This window comes from Amphiprion ocellaris, chromosome 4, assembly GCF_022539595.1.
Source record: "Amphiprion ocellaris isolate individual 3 ecotype Okinawa chromosome 4, ASM2253959v1, whole genome shotgun sequence".
Taxonomy (NCBI): domain Eukaryota; kingdom Metazoa; phylum Chordata; class Actinopteri; family Pomacentridae; genus Amphiprion; species Amphiprion ocellaris.
In genome coordinates, this window is record NC_072769.1 from 641,287 (window position 1) to 660,239 (window position 18,953).

At 40.4% G+C, this 18,953-nt stretch overlaps 1 protein-coding gene across 2 annotated transcripts; it reads right to left on the reverse strand.

Moving 5' to 3' along the window:
* Positions 1–11,126: 11,126 nt before the first annotated feature.
* On the reverse strand, positions 11,127–18,433 carry LOC129348813 (uncharacterized). 2 transcript variants are annotated; one of them, XR_008601510.1, is made up of 2 exons: positions 11,343–18,433; positions 11,127–11,198 (listed from the first exon to the last, which is right to left on the reverse strand). XR_008601510.1 is itself a non-coding variant. In XM_055010307.1 (2 exons), exon 2 carries the CDS (start codon positions 17,818–17,820, stop codon positions 11,683–11,685), a length of 6,138 nt encoding a protein of 2,045 aa, XP_054866282.1. In that variant the 5' UTR covers positions 17,821–18,024; positions 18,169–18,433; the 3' UTR covers positions 11,127–11,682. The 2 variants fall into 2 exon arrangements, 1 of the variants encoding a protein (XP_054866282.1); XM_055010307.1 differs by having other exon boundaries at positions 11,127–18,024; positions 18,169–18,433.
* Between the last annotated feature and the right edge of the window lie 520 nt (positions 18,434–18,953).

The following is an 18,953-nucleotide window of genomic DNA, read 5'->3' on the forward strand; positions in this document are numbered from 1 at the left end:
TTTTATGGCCCTTTGATGTTTTTGTTGCACATTCTTCCCTACTTTTTTCATCCTCTCTGGAATAGCTGTGGAATAATCCTACAGTTTTCCCCTTTCATGCCTGAAACTTTGCATTGCATTTTAACATTTGTCTAGAGAAAATCCTTTTCCTTCCGTGTGAAAGATCATCTTTATTAAAAGTGGAGGGCTGAGAAGAGCTGTAAATTTGTACTAACCACACAGTGCTGAGGTCTCTGCGAGACTGATTAGCATCTGGGAACTGGAGCATGGCTTCTTCATAATGAGAAGAAATGCTGGTTGGCTGCCATGTAACTCGCCTCGGCCTTGATGCCATTTCCCTGGTTGGTCAAGAATTATTACAGCCTTTTATTTTTTCTGTGTCCATGATGGCACAGAGCCATTCGAATAACTTCACATGAAAAGGTTTGTTAATTTCGAACAATCTTGCAACCAGATTGGAGATGTGACAGTACCTCCCTAGAGATTTAAGTTTCCTCCTAGTATAGGATTATCATCACATATCACACAGCATAGATTAAGAAACTGGCTCAGTTCCTTCTACCAGAAAATAATAAAGAACAATTTGGTTACTAGTCTTTTTGTGTTAACAACAAAAACATTCAACATTTTAACATTCAAAAATTACAAATCATTGACTAATCTGAAAGCACTCTCTCTCCCAGTTTCTAATGAATGAAAAGTGATTTAATTTAAACTGAGACAAGAACTGAACAATGTCATGAAGTTTAACAAGAATTAAAATGGTCATAAATATTAAGTCATACGTTTAGCTATTGATGTTTCTGCTTCCAGGTAGTCCTTTCTCTTTGAACTAGCCTTCATTTATACAATGCTACCTAATAAATGTATGCATTGCAATGTATTTTTTAATTTTGATTTAGTGAAGTAATACCCACATCTGTTAAGTTAAAATTCATTGTCGAGCCTGTATAGAACTGAATGCAACCAAAATCAGGTCATTAAAGTCAACTCCACACTGTCTTTTGTGTTTCTTACAACTTGTATTATAACTATGACATTTAAATGAGGTGGTTTATTTCTATGCTCCAGTAGAAAAACACCAAAACATCAGTTCTGCCATTGAGTGGATCTTGTGCACATTGAACATCTAAACAATCGTGGAAAATTCTTCATAGCAATATAAAAAGATGCAAGAAAAAATGACAACAAAAATGTCAATAAAATAAAAGAAATAATAGTGTTAAATTCATCTGCCTACAACTTATTTTCACACACTCACTCTTGGCAAGTAAAAGCATCACCATGTTAACAATCACCACCTTACATAACTAGTCATGAATGCACTGATGTCACCACTTTCATGCCGGGAAAGTTAACAAGCTATCTATCTTAAAGACATTTTTAACAGATATATTTGTACTTGCACAGGTTTAACAGTGAGCCAGATTTCAAGTTCCCAAGTTTACATCGTTACCCGCACTGATTGTGCAGTTCGCTGTTAGGTCCCAACACTCATCACCAGTACAGAATTGATTTGGTTTTACTGTTACTTTTAAAAATAGATTATAAAAGACAGCATATGAAACTCAAGCATAACCCGAACCTGACTAAACATCCACAGCATATTAATCTACAAATAAATACTTTAGATAACATGATTATTCAGCATCAATGTTGCACTTTTCATGCATATTTACCATTATTGTCATGCAAAATACATGTATTTTCTATACATCTACTGCATATGATGCACTTACATTGACTTTGCTCTTTTTTTAAAAAATATATATATATACTAAAACTGTGAATAAAATGATGACCCAGATATGTATTTCTCAGAATTATGATTTTGATATATAATGTTAATTTTAATGGTGACTTAAAAAGCAGTCAATATGTATGCATGTATATACTTTTAACTATGAAAGAGTCACTGTGACAGTATTTCTTATTCCACTACTGAATGGTATTTAAGGGGCCTACCATCTCAATTTGCATTATTACACAGCTTTAAGTTTTCAATTTGAAACCATTAACTTTCAAATTCTTTCTAATTATTGCTTTATATTCCTCTATTGTTAAACAGAAGTAAAAAATACTATGCTCTTATAGTGTAATTTCTACTATAAGTGACTGTGATGCATTGCAACATATCCTTAATGAAATTCTTACGTCTTCTGCCCTGGTGTCAGGTTTGACTCGATGATGTGGTATATCCGCGATTTTTCTTTCTTTTTTTTATTCCCTGGACAAAAAAGGAAAAGATCTAAACCTTTTCTTTTCGATTGAATTTACATCTTCTGCTCATTTCTCCCGCTTTCTTACCAAGAGAATTCTAATGAAGGGCAGAGTCAGATATCTACAGGGATACAAGAGGACCTGGAGACAGGAGAGAATGCAGCCACTGATGGCAAGAAATTTCCATAAAAGTACAATCAGGTTGGAATTTTAAAAGTGAATGTTTAAGTAGTCTAAGAGATGGGCTTTGATTCACACTCTGATCAAACCCAAGACATCTCATTCAGAGAATAATGATTTTTCCCCCTTAATTTTTCTCTGTTTCTGTCTCATCTGTGAGCTTACAGGTAGAGCAAAGCCCAATGGTATTGTTTTCCCTCCAGTACTTGAGCACAGGCGCCTTTCTTCTGCCGGATTAGACATGGCCAAAAAGAATGGCAAATGCAGATATGCCACGTTATTAGAGGTTGGCTACACAGTGAAGTTTCAGGACCAAGCCACTGAATACATTTCATACACTCTCCAACAGTGGAATACAAGCAAATAAGCATGTATTTCTTATATATTTTTATTTGAAATGTGGAAGAAAACAGTCTCCTTTTGTGCATGTGTTCCCATGTATATGAGGATGTGACTGAATATGAAATTTCTATTGTTGTTGTTACCACAAACGACAGACAATACAGCACTGAGAAGAAAGAGCCATTTCAGTGGGAGACTCGGGTATTTGGGCCACGGTTTTCACCAAACAACCTCCATAACCCTCTAACAGACAGAAACGGAAATAAAAAACCCTCGTCCAACTATTTTCCAAATTATAATCTGAGTATTTTCATTCAGTAAATCTCTTACTATGATTCAATCACAAATTTCTTTTTTTGGGCACCTTCGTGGTTCTTTGTGAACAAATATTTCATTACTTTATTGGCACAGTATGGTCTTCTTTATCAAATGTATAATAGGTTATGAGGTGTAAAAGGTCAACCAGAGAGAAGGACCAGTGTTATAACAGCTCATCTAACAGCTACTACAGCTAAACCCAAAAGAGCTACAAGAAAATGTAACAAACAAAAACTGAGGCATTTCACTAAACAACTGCCCATATTCCACTGTTGCAATGCTGTAACTTGAGCAGAATGCTCAGTAATTATAACATTTACTTTGGGATGAATGACTGCTTATTTAATTAGAGGGAGTTGTCCTTTTTTTTCAAGATTACAGAGATGTATTCATTAAAACAAATGTTGAATATCCATCAGTTGCTTTAAATATTTGTCCTCCAAGAAGCCACATTGCAAAGTCTAGTACACTGAGCTATACTGACCCAACATTTTTTCTCCTCAGTAGTGAGATAAAGTAGAGGAAGCTTTCTTTAAACTAGGTACGGGGTTTGTAGTGCACATAGTGTAGGTCTATACATTCTTAGTTTCAAATGTGATCTGTCAGACATGCGTGTTTTTGCTGCAAGCTATTACTCTTTCATGGCTCCTTTTTGGAGAGAAGGTTCCTGACCAATTATTTTCAGACAGATGCAGGGATGCAGAATGACTAGAAGCATCAGCTTTTTTTTCCAGATGATGCCTAAGGTAAGGGGAGAATGGCCAGAGGCTATGGCAGCCCTCTAGGGACACAGAGGGCTTATAAACTGTGAAACTGACATATCTCATCCATTACTTTTCCTAAGTAAACCTTTAAAAACCTTGACGGTCCTCTACATGCTTTTCCCAACCTGTATATGTTTAGCATTTTATGAATTTGAAGTCATTTTTGAAGTATTGATTATGTATAATCTTGTGAATAATCACTGATCCAAGGATGAACGAAAGTGCTCAAACTTAGTGTACCTCCTCATCTGCAAGCTTTCATATTTCTTTTAACACACCTTATGTTACTTTTATGCTGTACAACTTTCCAAAATCAATAGATGCTGCACTTTCAGGATGAAATATGTTATATCATATCAATCTACACTTCCTTTACAAGCCGGTATTCAGTCATGCCCATCAAAGTTTGGCCAATCAAAGCTAGCTGTGGTTGTACAGTTGAAGTGAGTTTGTTGATGTGAAAAAATAAAAAAAGGCGCTCTTACTGCCGCCGTGCGGGTTCCCTTGATGATAGGTCCTCCTAACCAAAAAGCCTTGCAGGGTGCCTCCAGAAATGTTCCTTCAGTCACAGGGAAGCCAGTCATTGGTCTCTCCCGCAAGGTCACCATGTTTGATTGCTGTCACCTCCACTTAGAGCCAGAGAAAGCAACAGACATCTCCCTGCCGCTTCTTCCTAACCTTGCACAGACATCATATGAGTGTTATACATTCATGGAAGAGCTGGTATGCAAATATGTACCATAATATTTAACTACATCATATTTAATTTGCATGCATAGGGCAACAGTTCAACAAGAGACTTACAGTTTTTAACCATGTCAACACTGTTCAAATAAACATATTGTTTGACAATTAGTACAGTGTTTAATTATTTTCTGTTAATTTCTTCATATATTACATCAAAATTCAAATCTCAACATGAAACTTTTGTGAGCTCCCCAGCATTTTTACATCAGTTGATACTACTATGACTCCTACTACAGAGTCTAAGGGCAACAATTAAAGTTTTGTGCTTTCACTTTTTAAATTCTCGAGTTTTTTTGAACCACTATTGAACCTTGTTGGGTAAATATGTCTCAAAGAATATACATTTCAGTAACATGAAATGGAAAAGACCACTATTTTTTCACAAAGAACACAATAACTAGTTACCTGTAACTCTTTAACATCATATGAATATGACTTTAAAGATGTGTACTTGTCAAATTAATTAGTCACTGTCTGACATTAGCACAGTGAAAAGAAGCATGACTGTGCCTTTCTACTTCGTCACATTAATAAGCTATACTAGCCACATAAAAACATAACAATTTATGTTTCCAGTCTCCACCAACAACAAAACTACATGGATCAGCCATAACACGAACACTACTGACAGGTGAAAGTGACTAACATTGATCATCTTGATACTAGGGCACCTGTCAAGGAGTGGGGTATATAGGCAGCAAGTGAACAGTCACTGTTTGAAGCTGATGTGTTGGAAGCAGGAAAAATGGTCAACGTGACTTTCACAAGGGCCAAACTGCATTGGGTGGAAGACTGAGCATCTCTAAAACAGCAGGTCTTGTACAGTACGCTGTGATTAGACCAAATGTGGTCCAAGAAAGGAAAACCATTGAGCAAGCAAGATGTCCATGGGTTTGCTGATGCCCATGTGAAGTGGAGACTGACCTGTGTGGTCCAATTCCACACAAGACCTAATGTAGCACAAACTGCTAAAAACAATGCTGGTTATAAAAGAAGATGTCAGAACACACGGTGCCTCACAGCTTGCTGCATATGGAGCTGTGTAGGCCAAGACCAATCAGAGTGCATACACTGATCTCTGTCCAATGACGAGAGCAACGAAAATGTGCAAGAAAGGAAGATGGTGGCCTGGCTGGATGATTTATGTTTTCCCATGGATACAATATGGAGAACTGGATACGAAACTCAAAGGTAGCTCCTATTCAGGTGAAGAAATGCTGCATTTTGCATCCCACCGCACATAGACTACCATTCAAAAGTTTAGGGTCACTTAAAAATGTCCTTATTTTTGAAAGAAAAGCAGTCCTGTTCAATGAAGATAACATTAAATTAATTGGAAATACAGTTTAGACATTGTTCTGTATTGTCTATAATATTCTATATAATATTTTTAGATATTTTATATAATATTCTACTGTAATATTGTGTATAATATTCGATATAATATTTTTTATATATTCTATATAATATTGTGTATAATGTTTTACATATTATTCAGTATAATATAAATTATATATTATAAATATAACATTAAATTAATCGGAAATACAGTTTAGACATTGTTCTGTCAGGCCTGCCTCTGCAGGCTCTGGCTAGGGCCCCTTCTTCGCTTGTGTTTATTTCCTTTTTAGGAACGTGTGACATTGAGGAGGCGGCGGCAGGTGTGGGCGATCTTTGTCAGGGTAATCAGCAGGCAGATGTTGCAGAGCCGATCAGTTCACTTCTCACTCACTATATAACCAGACTCCACTCTTCTGTCGATGCCGGATCGTGAAAGCATCTACTTGGACTGCCTTCCATTTGAGTTTATCTGTCTCCCGGATTCGGATTCACCTGGTTCATCTCCAACCTCCTCCTCCGCCATCCTCTGACCAGCTCCAGCTTCAGCCCTCACCAGCCATCTCAGCAGCAGACACACTAACATGTTCATGTGGTAAATTACTATTCTAGCAAGAAACTGATTTTTAATGGAATACCTACATAGGGTTACAGAGGCCAATTTCCAGCAATCATCACTCCTGTATTCTAATGCTACATTTCGTTTGCATTGCATTGTGCAAATATGTTAGCACATGAATAAAAGTTTGAGTTTCATGGAAAACATGAAATTGCCTGGGTGACCCCAAACTTTCGAACGGTAGCATATGTATTAGGGTTTCTGCTTGATGGCCATGTCCGTAAGTCCGTAACTTCACCCATCCGTAACTTGACCGAAAGATTTAACATTAAGATCGACACTTTCCTCAGCATTTGGCAGGTTTTACAAACATGACATTTCCATGGATTAAAAATTCATAATGTAAAAATTCACAACTACTGCCATGCTGTACCACAAGTGACAACTGGGACAAATGGACAAAAATGCTGATTAGCAGCTTCATATACAGCTCTCTTAACCCAATCAGGATTTTTCCCCAAAATCTTTAGCTCTAATTTGCTGTTTGTGTGTAAAATTACAGCATTTTAAGCTTGATAAGCGTATGTTTCTTATGTATGTTCAAGAGTTATAGTTATGCACATCCTCCTTGGAACTTTTAAGTTTTGCGTTTATCTCATTATCTTTCTAGAGACACTTCACATTAGCAAACATCACTGTAAATGTGCCAACATTAGCCAAAAGGCCATTTTTTTTAGTCGTCCTTTGTGGCACAGAATTAAAAAGTTGATATTTTGTGATGCAACTGCAACATATGTGTCAGAGTTGTTTTGGCACTACAAGGGGAAAACCTACCTAATGAAACCAGAGGAGTTTCATGTCGATCCAAGCGATACCAGTACCAATTATGTCCCTTAACACTTAAAATGGAACTATGGATGTTCATGATTAACTGTTTATCGATTACTTAACTGATTAAAAATGTATTGACCAAGACAAAAGGCGAGGGACATGCAAAAATGCTTTGTACATTAGCTGTAATACCTGGTTGCTCCACCAGGTGGAGCCTCTGACTGTTTAATGGATGAAAGACTGCAGTTCATTTGTTGTGTTTAACAACGTAGCGACCCAAGGAGGCTCCCACTAGGAATGGACAGTCCCATAAGGAGAGAGCAACGTCAGGGTTCAGCTAGTGATGGGCCACCATTGTAAAGATGTCTGTTGCAATTTATAGCTTCAAAGAGCCATAGTTTACTAGAACAGCTATTCCATAATTACGCATTAAAATAACTGAGCTAATATTGCAGCAAATGCCACTTGTCTGTGAATGATAATGATGAGCATGAAAAATTGTCTACCATATTTAGTTCCTATAATTGATTCATTACTCCGCTGAGGAACGCGGAAGAGTTGTGTGATGATCAGCGTTGGTTTGTCTAACTGTCTGTCTGTCTGTTAGCAATATTACTCAAACATGGAATACGGATTTGGGGGAAATTTTCAGGGAAGGTCAGAAATGACACAAGGACCAAGTGATTACATTTTGGCAGCGATTCAGCTTATAGTCTGGATCCACAGATTTGTTAAAGATTTCTGTATCATTGTGAGACAGCAGCCAGCATGGCGTCACTGTAACCATGACAACAAGTGAACACTACGTCAGTTGCCTGCTGACAATCACATGATTGCAATCCTACTGCAAATCCATTGCTGCAGACTTATCAGGACTTATCCATCGTAAATAATTCAAGGAAAAACTGATCAAATTGTGGGGGTGTTTCTGAGTCCCATAAGTTCCCGCCGCCCGCTACATGTTTAGGTCACACGATTCGGTATCTGTACATAACGTACACATGCATAATACACGCCTGTGTTCAGCGTCTGTTATTCAAGATTTCATCCATCGGAAATGATACGACTGAGCAACGTTGGTGGAGTACTGTGTTCTCCGAGTGATTTTCTTGTTTAATATTGAATGATAATGCGGAAAACTACCAGTTAAGGAAATTGTTTATAGTTTGCACCACTAAATTGCACTTTTACTAACAGTAGCAGGAGGACCAGCAACTGCTCCTTTCGCAACTCTATACAGGTTGGATCCTGAGAGAGCAGGACTTGAGGTTATGTGTTATTTAATTTAGTTTGATTTTTACAATTAAAAACTTGTTGTGGTGTCGGATTAAATAAATACATTTTTATGGTAATGTTGCTTTATGTTTTAAATATAAATACAAAAAAAGAGAAGTATTACATTTTACACTTTGATTTTTAAAAAGGGCTTTTTGCTGGTAAATGCTCACCATTCATCGCCAGCTAATAACTAACTTTGTATAATGGTTAATGCAGCACAGTTAGCATCTGTGGGTTAACGAAACCTGACGAGAATGTGGTTACTGACATTTGTGAGCCTGAGCCTGTGAATGTAAAAGGCAGTAAACAGAAAAAGTGCTAAAAAAAAGGGTAAAAAGCTCCACAGATCCATAGAGTGGGGATGTCATTATGAGCAACACCCTTTAAGGTACATGTAGTCGTTTTTTACAAAAAAATATTGATTAACGGAGTTATAAAAATAAGAGAAGTTAAAGAAAGAGGGTTAACTGTGATATGCTGCAGCACTAGATCAGTCTGCACGGGTCAAATGTAAATAGATTTATAGTTCAAAGTGCTATGCAACATCAAAAAAAGATCAATGTGTTTAAGGTCATTCTCATATCTGGGAGTACAGTTGTCATTAGGGCACCATTAATTATTCAGAACACCCCAAGGTATACATAGAATGTCTTGAGCAAAGAAAAGCACAAAACAGCACACCATTCCCTAGGAGGCAGAAAGAAGGACTGAATTTCACTTGCCATTTGCTCTAATCAGTTGCTGTTGGGAGGACAAAATAGTTCAACAGTTTTCCCAGCTACATCTGCTCTTTACATGCAGTAATAATCCAAACAGAGGTAAACAGACTTCAGCGATTCAAACTGACCTCTAGTACTCAGGAGACAATATCTAATCAATATTGCAGCTCTGGGTGCCTTTAGAAATGCCTTGAGGCCCTAACAGCCATTATGATGAGCATCCATGAGAATACTGCAGCACAATGAGGAAGAAGTCTGCAATGGCGGGCGCTTTTCACGCTGCAGTGCCAGGAAGCATTTCGGTTATATTTAATAGTGTAGAACAGCTTATCCAAGCAACTTCTACTTTCTATTCCAATTCAGACTTTATGTTGTCAGTCGAAGCATTAGACTTTCCTCCCTCAGCATCAGTACAGAGAGGAAAGGGAAAACAATATGGAAAATTACAAGAATGTTTTAAAACCTGTCTTATCTTCAAATCACTTAGCTTTAATTTAAAAAGAACAATATTACAAATGCTTGGTCCCTCACTGAATAATAGCAGGTTGGATTAAACCACTCTTGAACCAGACAAGAGTTAGTAGGGAACTATTTTGTGATTGCAGTAGACAAGTACAGGGGGTCCCCGACTTACGTCAGAGTTCCATTCCTACCGATCTACGTAAGTCGATTTTCACCATGAGTTGGAACGCCAATGAAAATGTAAACAAAACTGTTATGTGATTTCAGAAAAGTCATGTATACCAATGACTTTCATGCATGTATGAGTCATTTTACAAGATAACAGAATATTGTAATGGACTGATATTGTTGTTGATGTTGAAGTTTCAATGTTTAATGTTCAGTTCGAGATTTACCTAATGTCAGTGAACGTGCCATGTTTAGTTAGTTCACCTCTGATTGGCTAAGAGTCAGAAGTAGCGTGTGTATCCAACAAAACAGAGCTGGGAACTACTGCTAATTCTAGAGCGAAGTTAACAGGTTTTTGTAGTTATTTTGGCATTGGCTATGGCCCACAGTAGCCTGTGTGAAGGTTCAATAAATGACCAGAGAACAAGATAGTCTCACTTATTCATCACAGCAAGTCGCTACAATATGTTGCACTGTTTTTACAACTTGACCGATGTTTGTTGGTGTTTCACCCTGCTCCAAGCGTTTTATTATATTTAATTTCACTTCCATGGAGATGGCTTTCCTTTTCTTTGAAGCACTGCCGTAAGAAGACTCTGACTTACACTTGGGAGCCATAATGAAGGGCAAAAAGTGAGCCAATGTAGCACAATCCAAGGTGGGGTACAACCGGAGAATGTAAACAATGTCGTCTTACAGCGCTGCGTGATGACGTATTCATCTGCTCGTCAACTAGTTCCACGTAACCAGTTCTGACGTAACAACAAAATGCCTTAGGTCGAGGACGTCGTAAACCAAGGACCCCCTGTACATGACAGTACATTCTAATTTGATAACACAACTCTGATCAGGATACCCAGTTGTCATTTCTACCAAATGTGTTGCTTTCATATTATAAATGATCATCATGTTAAAGGTACATAAACTTCAGTATTCAGCTAAAATATGAAATATAAAATTAGGCACAGCCATGTAACTACTATTGTCCTGCAAATAAACCAACAACATTTAAACATTATGTAAATTACATGTAATGTTTACTACTGCAGTGATGCAGAAAACAGGTATTTCTATTTGTTTAGAACAAGGATTTTACAGATTAGTTTTTATATTCATTATTTGTCATGGCACACAATCTACTGATTGTATGTTTGTTAAGTCCACCTCTCTTTCCCTCCAAAGGACGCGAGGACAACTCAGTTTTAAACTTCCAACACAAAACTTTATTTTCCTTCTAGTTGGTTGGTCAGAGTATTTCAATAGGTTGTAAACCTTTAAAGAAAGAAACAACATTCATAGCATCAAACACAGAACCAAAAAGTTTACATATTAGTCTCTTAATCATTTAAATCAACCAATCATACAGTGCAGTTAACATAAACTTGCACATAAAAAGCAAATAAACATTTCACCAACCATTGGCGTCTTTGGACTGAATCCATGAGTGGACTTGGCTCTTCTTTGTTCTTTCCTCGTGTCTCTCTTCTGAAGTGTGTTTGCCAGACTGGCTGAGCTTCCCCCAGTCCTTCCCAGGTGCTCTATATCAGTGATCACTGATCAGGTGTCAAGCTGTCAAGCACCAGGTGTCAGGTCCCTCCTTGCTGCTACCAGTGCATTCTGGGAAGTGTAGTTTTTTTTTTTTTTTTTTTTTTTTTTTTTTTTTTAAAGGTCCCATGTCCTGAGATTCAGCTCAACACCTCCCACTTGACCTCCTGGTTTTTCCAAACTCAGCGAGGTCACAAGTCCTTTACACCTCTCATTGTTCTTCAGTGGGAAGTAGAATGACAAGACGTCTGACATCTCTATGAAGAATTGTGGCTGGGATCTTCGTCTGAAGCCTCTTGGTTCTTGCACTTTTTTCCTTTGTGGGCCCTTTCTTGTCATTTGGCTTTGTGATGGGAACAGGATAGCTGGGAAAAGTCTTCACAAGCACATCTCTTACAATGCCTTTGCTGTCAGCATTAACACTGACCACTCTAGCCAGCTTGTACTGTCCTCTCAAGGCGTTTTGGTCAGCCAACCAGACCACATCTCCAACAGCAACGTTTCGATTTTCGGTGTGCCATTTGTTCCTTATGAACAGATTAGGGCCAGCCAATTGGCTCCACTTCCTCCAGAATTTGTTTACTTCCGCTTGGATACTTTGAAGTCTTTTGTAGGGGTAGCCTTCAAACTGGAAATCTCCAGGGTCTCCCTTTGGACTTGCACGTCCTAAAAGCAGAGAATTTGGTGTGATGTACTCTATACAGTCTTCTCTGCTTTGAGTTCTTGCATCAATGGGTCTCTCATTTGCAAGGTTGGCTGCCATGAAGAGGAACGTTTGGAATTCTCCCCATGAAAAAACGCCATCTCCACCAAGGTTGCTTAATGCCCGCTTCACTACTTTAACAGCTGCCTCTGCTGCACCATTCCTATGCGGGGAGTCTGCAGGGTGGATCTTCCAAGACCACTCTGTTCCATGTTTGGCAGCTGTGTCTTCAAGTTCATACTTGTTTAGTCGGTCAAGGAACTTGTGAAGCTGTTCCAGAGCAGGCTTGGCCCCTACAAAGTTAGTGCCTGGGTCTGACCAGAGTTTCCTTGGGTGTCCTCTCAGTGAAGTGAATCTTTGATAGGCTAGCAGGAATCCTTCTGATGACATGTCACTCACCACTTCAGTGTGTATGGCTCGGGAAGCCATGCAGCAGAAGACGATTCCCCATACTCTGAGTCTAGTTCTCTTCTTGACCTCATCTTTAACTTCATAAGGGCCAAACAGGTCCATGGTGGTGAATTCAAAAGGTGCAGCTGGGCCAGTTCGTTCCAGAGGCAGGTCAGCCATGATTTGTTGACACTGTTTTGCCTTATGTTTTCTGCAGACCACACAGCTGTCAACCGTTTTCTTAGCAAGTCTTCGGCCTTTTATCACCCAGGCTTTCTTCCTCATCCGGAGAAGAGTTCCTGCCACTCCCTCGTGGTTTGCTTTGTGGGATTCTTGTGCCAGCAATGTAGACACCCATGCTTCAAAGGGTAAAACTGGTACTGCCGTCTTATCTTCATTGAACATTTGAATTCTGCCTCCACAAACTAGCAGTCCAGAGTTTACATCCTTGTATACCGCTAATCTGCTTAGCGTTGTGTCAGGAAAAACTGCACCTTCTTGAGCTGCAAGGAAGATGTCATTGAGTGCATCTTCAAGTTCGCTGACAGTCAGCACAGCTTGCTTGGGTGATGTTTCCTCCCACTTTGACTGTTTTGGGGCCCGACACTTCCTCTTCAGCCACTGCTTGGCAGCTAGGCAAACCCAGGCGACGACTCTCACCAGTTTGGACAGGCTGCTGAATCTTCTTACTTCCACAGTATCTTTAACCCAGCCAGTGGGCTTCCTTCTTAGAAGAAGAGTTGGTTTTACCACAGGTTTTTCCTCTTGGGTTTCACTTTTTTGACTTTGAGTGGTTTGTAGGTCCTCCTTCTGCTGACGACTCCTTGCTTGAGCTCTTGTTAACGCACTTGAGAAAGCCTTCCTCTGAAGCTTGTTTACACTTTCCCTGGCATGAGCTGCGACCTCACCAGCTGATTTTATAGGCCACTCCTCCACAGGCCACTTCAGGAACTCTGGTCCATTTTGCCATATGGAATCCTCCTTCAAATCTTCAGGAGTGCCTCCTCTTGTTATGAGATCAGCTATGTTCATCTCTCCACGGACCCACCACCAGTCTTGCACTGGTCCAGCCTTCTGGATTTCACCCACTCTATTTGCAAAGAAGGTTTTGTACCCATAACTGTCTCTTTGAATGGCTCCTAAGACTGTTTGACTGTCAAGTAGATGGAACCATCTCTCGATCTTCATTCGAGCATGTTTTTCCACATACTTCCTGATCCTGGCAGCGAAGACAGCACCACAGATTTCAGCTTTTACAGCTTCTCCCTTCTGATCCAGAGGTGTCAGCTTGGCCTTTGATTCCACCAATCGAACTTCAGTGCCTTGACTTGTCTCCCATCTTATGTACATAACCGCTCCATAGGTTTTTTCACTTCCATCTGAGAATGTGATGCCCCAAGGTTTTCCTTTCCAGTCAGCTGGCGTGAGGCTTCTGTGGAATTTTACCTGTCCAAGCTGCACATATTCTTCAAAAAGCTGTATGGCTTCTTCTCTGAGACTGTTTGAAAGAGGTTGGTCCCAGGTTTCTTGGGTTAGCTTGCCACCCCTTCCCTCTTGGAATGCCTTTCTAACAAGAATTGCTCCCTTCTGTTTGGCAGGTGTAACTAAGCCAATTGGGTCATACAGTCCAGCCACTTGACTTAAGAGAGCCCTCCTAGTCAGTGGATTAGGTGTCTCAGTTCTCACCTCCTCTTTGAGAAGATTTTTTCCAATCCTCATCTTCTTCTTTCTTTTGGAAAAGTTAACTGAGGTTAACATGTAGAGCTTGTCTTCATCAATTTGGTAGCCAATGCCCAAAGCTTTGTTGTCTTCATCCCTCATTTGATTTGGAAGAATAAAGGTTCTATCTTGTTTCTTTGTTAGAGCCTCTGTCTCTATCCCTTGCCTCCCACTCTGCCCTGACCGGACCCATGGTTTGAGGAAGAAACCACCAGCCTTCAAGATCTCTTCAACATTTGCTGTGATTTTGTTGAGTTTGTTTAAGTCATTGTGGGAGGTTAAAAGGTCATCCACATAACTGTCCTCTTCAATGACTCTGCGTTCAACCTCCAAGTGAACAAAGTTGGGCAGGCTGGCTGTTTCCCTCATGGCCACCTGAGCAATGCAACCAGCCGGTCTGTCTCCTATATTGACTCTGGTAATTGCATATTCACTTATCTCTTCATCTGGGCTGGCCCTCCAGAGGAACCTGTGAAGATGCATCTCGCGATCCTCCAGCCATACAGAGTTGTACATCTTTTTGATGTCTCCTAGAGCTGCATGCATTCCTTCTCTGAACCTCAGCAAAACAGCTCTGATAGGGTTGAGGACGTCTGGTCCCTTCAGAAGAAGATCATTCATGCTCACGCCTTTGTACTTCTGGCTACTATTCCATACAATACGAACTGGTGTTGTCACTGAATGAGGGTTTGGTGCCACCAGGTGGCTTACATACCACACTGGTCCGTTCCACTGGTCCATGACTTCGTTGGTGAGTTGTATGGCCGCACCTCGTTCCACCATTTCATGGATCTGTGTAGCATATGCAACTTTCCAGTCTGGCTCCCTGCTCAGTTGCTTTTCCATCCTTAAGAAACAAGCTTGGACTGCACCTTTGTTATTTGGAAGAGAGGCTGGATCTACTGTCCAAGGATACTTTGCATCCCAGTGTGGAGATGGTGTGTGAGCATCTCCTTTTCTGTAGGTGAGGCCTCTTTTAATGACATCAAGCTCCATCTCCTCTGCCAGGGTCATTTCTTTTCCTCCTGGTGGACAGTTTCCACATCGGCATCCTCCACATCTTGGCTCACAAGCAGCGCCGATGCTGTCCCAGTGCCACCACTCAAGGAAGTTACGGTTACTGGAAGCTGTGAATTTGGTCTGAGCCATGTCCTCCTGCTGTAGCTGGGCTATGTCAGTCGAATGAATTCTGAGTTCTTGATATTTGACAGCTGCTGTCCTCATGGAGCGAGCAAAGTGTGTCTTGGACTCATATGCTGCCACCTCCACTTCTTCAAACAAGTCGGGATGCGCTCCACCCACTGTTTTCCCCAATGGACCCTCCCACAAGACGAGGTCTCCAATGACTTTCACTCTCTGGGGAGCGAGCCTTCCCTCTCGGTGGCTAATGAGAAGTTCAACCTCTTCTGGCCTTTCCAATTCTTCAAGTTTGACTTCTGGGAAGAATTTTTTCAATTGCTCAGGTTCAATTACTTGATGCACTCTGGCGATTTCATCCAAGCCGTAGCAGACCATTTCATGAGCTCTCTCTGTTCCTTTAGGAGTCTTGACTCTGACTTTGAGGAGATACCTTTGTGTGTTCACCTTCATGGTCATTCCACCAACTCCATGCACAACTAAGGTTATCTTCTCATTTCTTAACCTCAGTCTTTCAGCAGCCTTATGGGTGATGTAGTTTGTATCTGAAGCAAGGTCAATTAAAGTCCCAATTTTCTGCCCTGCATTTGCAGTGACTTGCATCAACATCATAATGACAGGAAGTTCAGCGAGCCCATTTCTCTGCAGTAGGTCAGACTGGCCTGAAGCATCGAATGTCCCCGTGGTCTTGTTGGTGTTGGTAAAAGCTTTCCTGCATCGATCTGCCATTTCTGGGGTAAGTTCAGACAAGATCTGCTTTTGTTCCTCCGTCAGTGTGCTTTCACCTTTGCTGTATTTTCCACTCCTTTCCTCTTCACCTCTTTTGACTTCTCCTTTTGGGCAGAGGAAGAAATGGTGGTCTGGGGCATCGCCTCCCCTTTTACAGTCTTTGTTTCTGCATAGGAAAGTGTCTCTGCAGTATCCATCTTCATCATGGCATCCAAGACATTTCCTGCATGCTCCCAGCTTTCTCAATACAGCTTTCTTTTCAGGTAGCTTAAGTCTTTTGAACTTTCTACAGAAGAAGATTTTGTTGTTGTGCCCACCATCACCGCAAACACCACATACCTCATCAAGTTTTTCCTTCTTTGTGGTTTTTGTTGAGGCAATCTTTCTCTCGTACTTCTTGTCAAAACGATCTGTCTTCTCCGTTTTCTCCACAGTCCTGAGCTGTTCGAGTCTCTCTAGTATTTCTTCTTGACTTTTCAGGAACTTCAAGAGCATGTCAAAGTGGTTGTCTGATGTGACGTTGTTTCTAGGTTCGACCATGAACATCAGCCAGTCTCTCTTAATAAAGTCAGGCAACTTACTTTCAATGGATTTAACTACCAGTGGGTTCTTTATGGCTCCAGAGTTTCCTAATTCTGTGAGATCTGCTAGGGCCTTCTCCACTGACTGTATGAGGTCAATGACCTTTCTTGGCTGGTTCCCCTTCACATGTGGCATCTTCTCCAGCTCTTCAAGGATTTCCACAGTGATGGTTAACTTGTTGCCATATCTGTTCTCCAGAACTCTGAACATGTCATTGGCAGTGGTATAGGTGGAAAGTCTGAGATCTTTTGAGATTTTGTCATCCACACTCTCCAAGAGTTGAATTTTCTTAACTTCAATTGAACCAGATGGCTCTCCCTGCTTTTGCAGGCTTTCCCAGTCTTTCCTCCATCTGTGATATTCTCTCTTGTTTCCATTGAAGATAGGTAGAGTGATTGGCTGGATTCTCACCATTGGTGTGGGCGTTGCCAGTTGGGGTGGTAGTTTCACTCCTGTGAGTTTTTCATCCCTCATCCGAGCAGTGGCAAAGTCAGCTTTCCTTAATTCAAGGCTGTAATAGGATGCTCTCACATCCTTGACTCTTCCATCCAGTTCATCCTTTAATTCCGCAGGGATCCATCTCTCCCATGTTGACATTGCTGAGATGGCCTCCTTCACTCTTTTGTCCAAGAGAATGAGGTGCACTTCATAGCCCTCCAAATTGCTGCTTTCCACAGTTACACCAGCCGCTCTATCAGCGGCTTTTTCTGCTTCCAGGATTGCCACATCAAGTTCACTCTTCCCGTACCTTGACCACAGGTTTGTTTGAACAATGTCTCTTATTTCTGCTAACTTTGTTTCACCTTCTTTTACAGATCTGTCAATATCGGCCTCTTGCTGTTCATCAAGATCTGCCTCCTCATTCTCAGTCTTAATGTCAGCCTCCAGTCCAATCCGGTAATCATCATTGGCATTGAGCATCTTTCTGAAACAGTCTGAAAGTTTAGTGAATTCCTCCTTTAATTCCACTTGAAGCATGCTGCTTGCTCCTTTTGAAATGAAGTTGGCTTGTCTGGTGAAGCTGCTTTTTGCAGTGGTCCTCTCTTTTTTGAGCTCCTTGACCGACTTCCCCAGGACATCTTCCGCCATCTTGACTTCCTCTGCGTCAACAGCTTATTTCTGGTTCTGAAGCCGTTTATCCTCAGGGCCAGGCTGCTCCGCGTGGTTTACAACTGTTAAGTCCACCTCTCTTTCCCTCCAAAGGACGCGAGGACAACTCAGTTTTAAACTTCCAACACAAAACTTTATTTTCCTTCTAGTTGGTTGGTCAGAGTATTTCAATAGGTTGTAAACCTTTAAAGAAAGAAACAACATTCATAGCATCAAACACAGAACCAAAAAGTTTACATATTAGTCTCTTAATCATTTAAATCAACCAATCATACAGTGCAGTTAACATAAACTTGCACATAAAAAGCAAATAAACATTTCACCAACCATTGGCGTCTTTGGACTGAATCCATGAGTGGACTTGGCTCTTCTTTGTTCTTTCCTCGTGTCTCTCTTCTGAAGTGTGTTTGCCAGACTGGCTGAGCTTCCCCCAGTCCTTCCCAGGTGCTCTATATCAGTGATCACTGATCAGGTGTCAAGCTGTCAAGCACCAGGTGTCAGGTCCCTCCTTGCTGCTACCAGTGCATTCTGGGAAGTGTAGTTTTTTTTTTTTTTTTTTTTTTTTTTTTTTTAAAGGTCCCATGTCCTGAGATTCAGCTCAACAATGTTTAAGACAAGTATTGACACCCACTTCTAAAAGTTACTGAAAAATGTACTGAACTGAAGTAGAAGTGTTCGCAGTGTGTAGTCAGTCGCAGGTGCAATACAGAATACTTCTAATCAAACCACAACACCCTTGTCAGGTACAGTCTTGTGCAATAGATGTGAAACTTTCGGCCCGAAGAGGTCAAAAGAATGCTTTTCAACTATTCTCTGATAAGAACATAGTAGTGTTGAAACATTGTGTTTGCAACATAAAAGGCTATGAATTAAGCAGTGTGCTTCAGCCTCCTTTTATATTGTGGGATTTTCAAATATACTAATAATATACAACTGTAAAACTTAAAGCTCGTGAGTATTATACTGCCAATGAATGTACCCTTGAAATGGTGTACTTCAAATATTTCCAAGTTGACATATTGTCACAAGTGTCTTGGGGTTGGAATATTTGGACAGATAATTATAATGAGCTCTTTTTCTTAGCAGTGCATCCTGTAAAAACAAGATTTAAT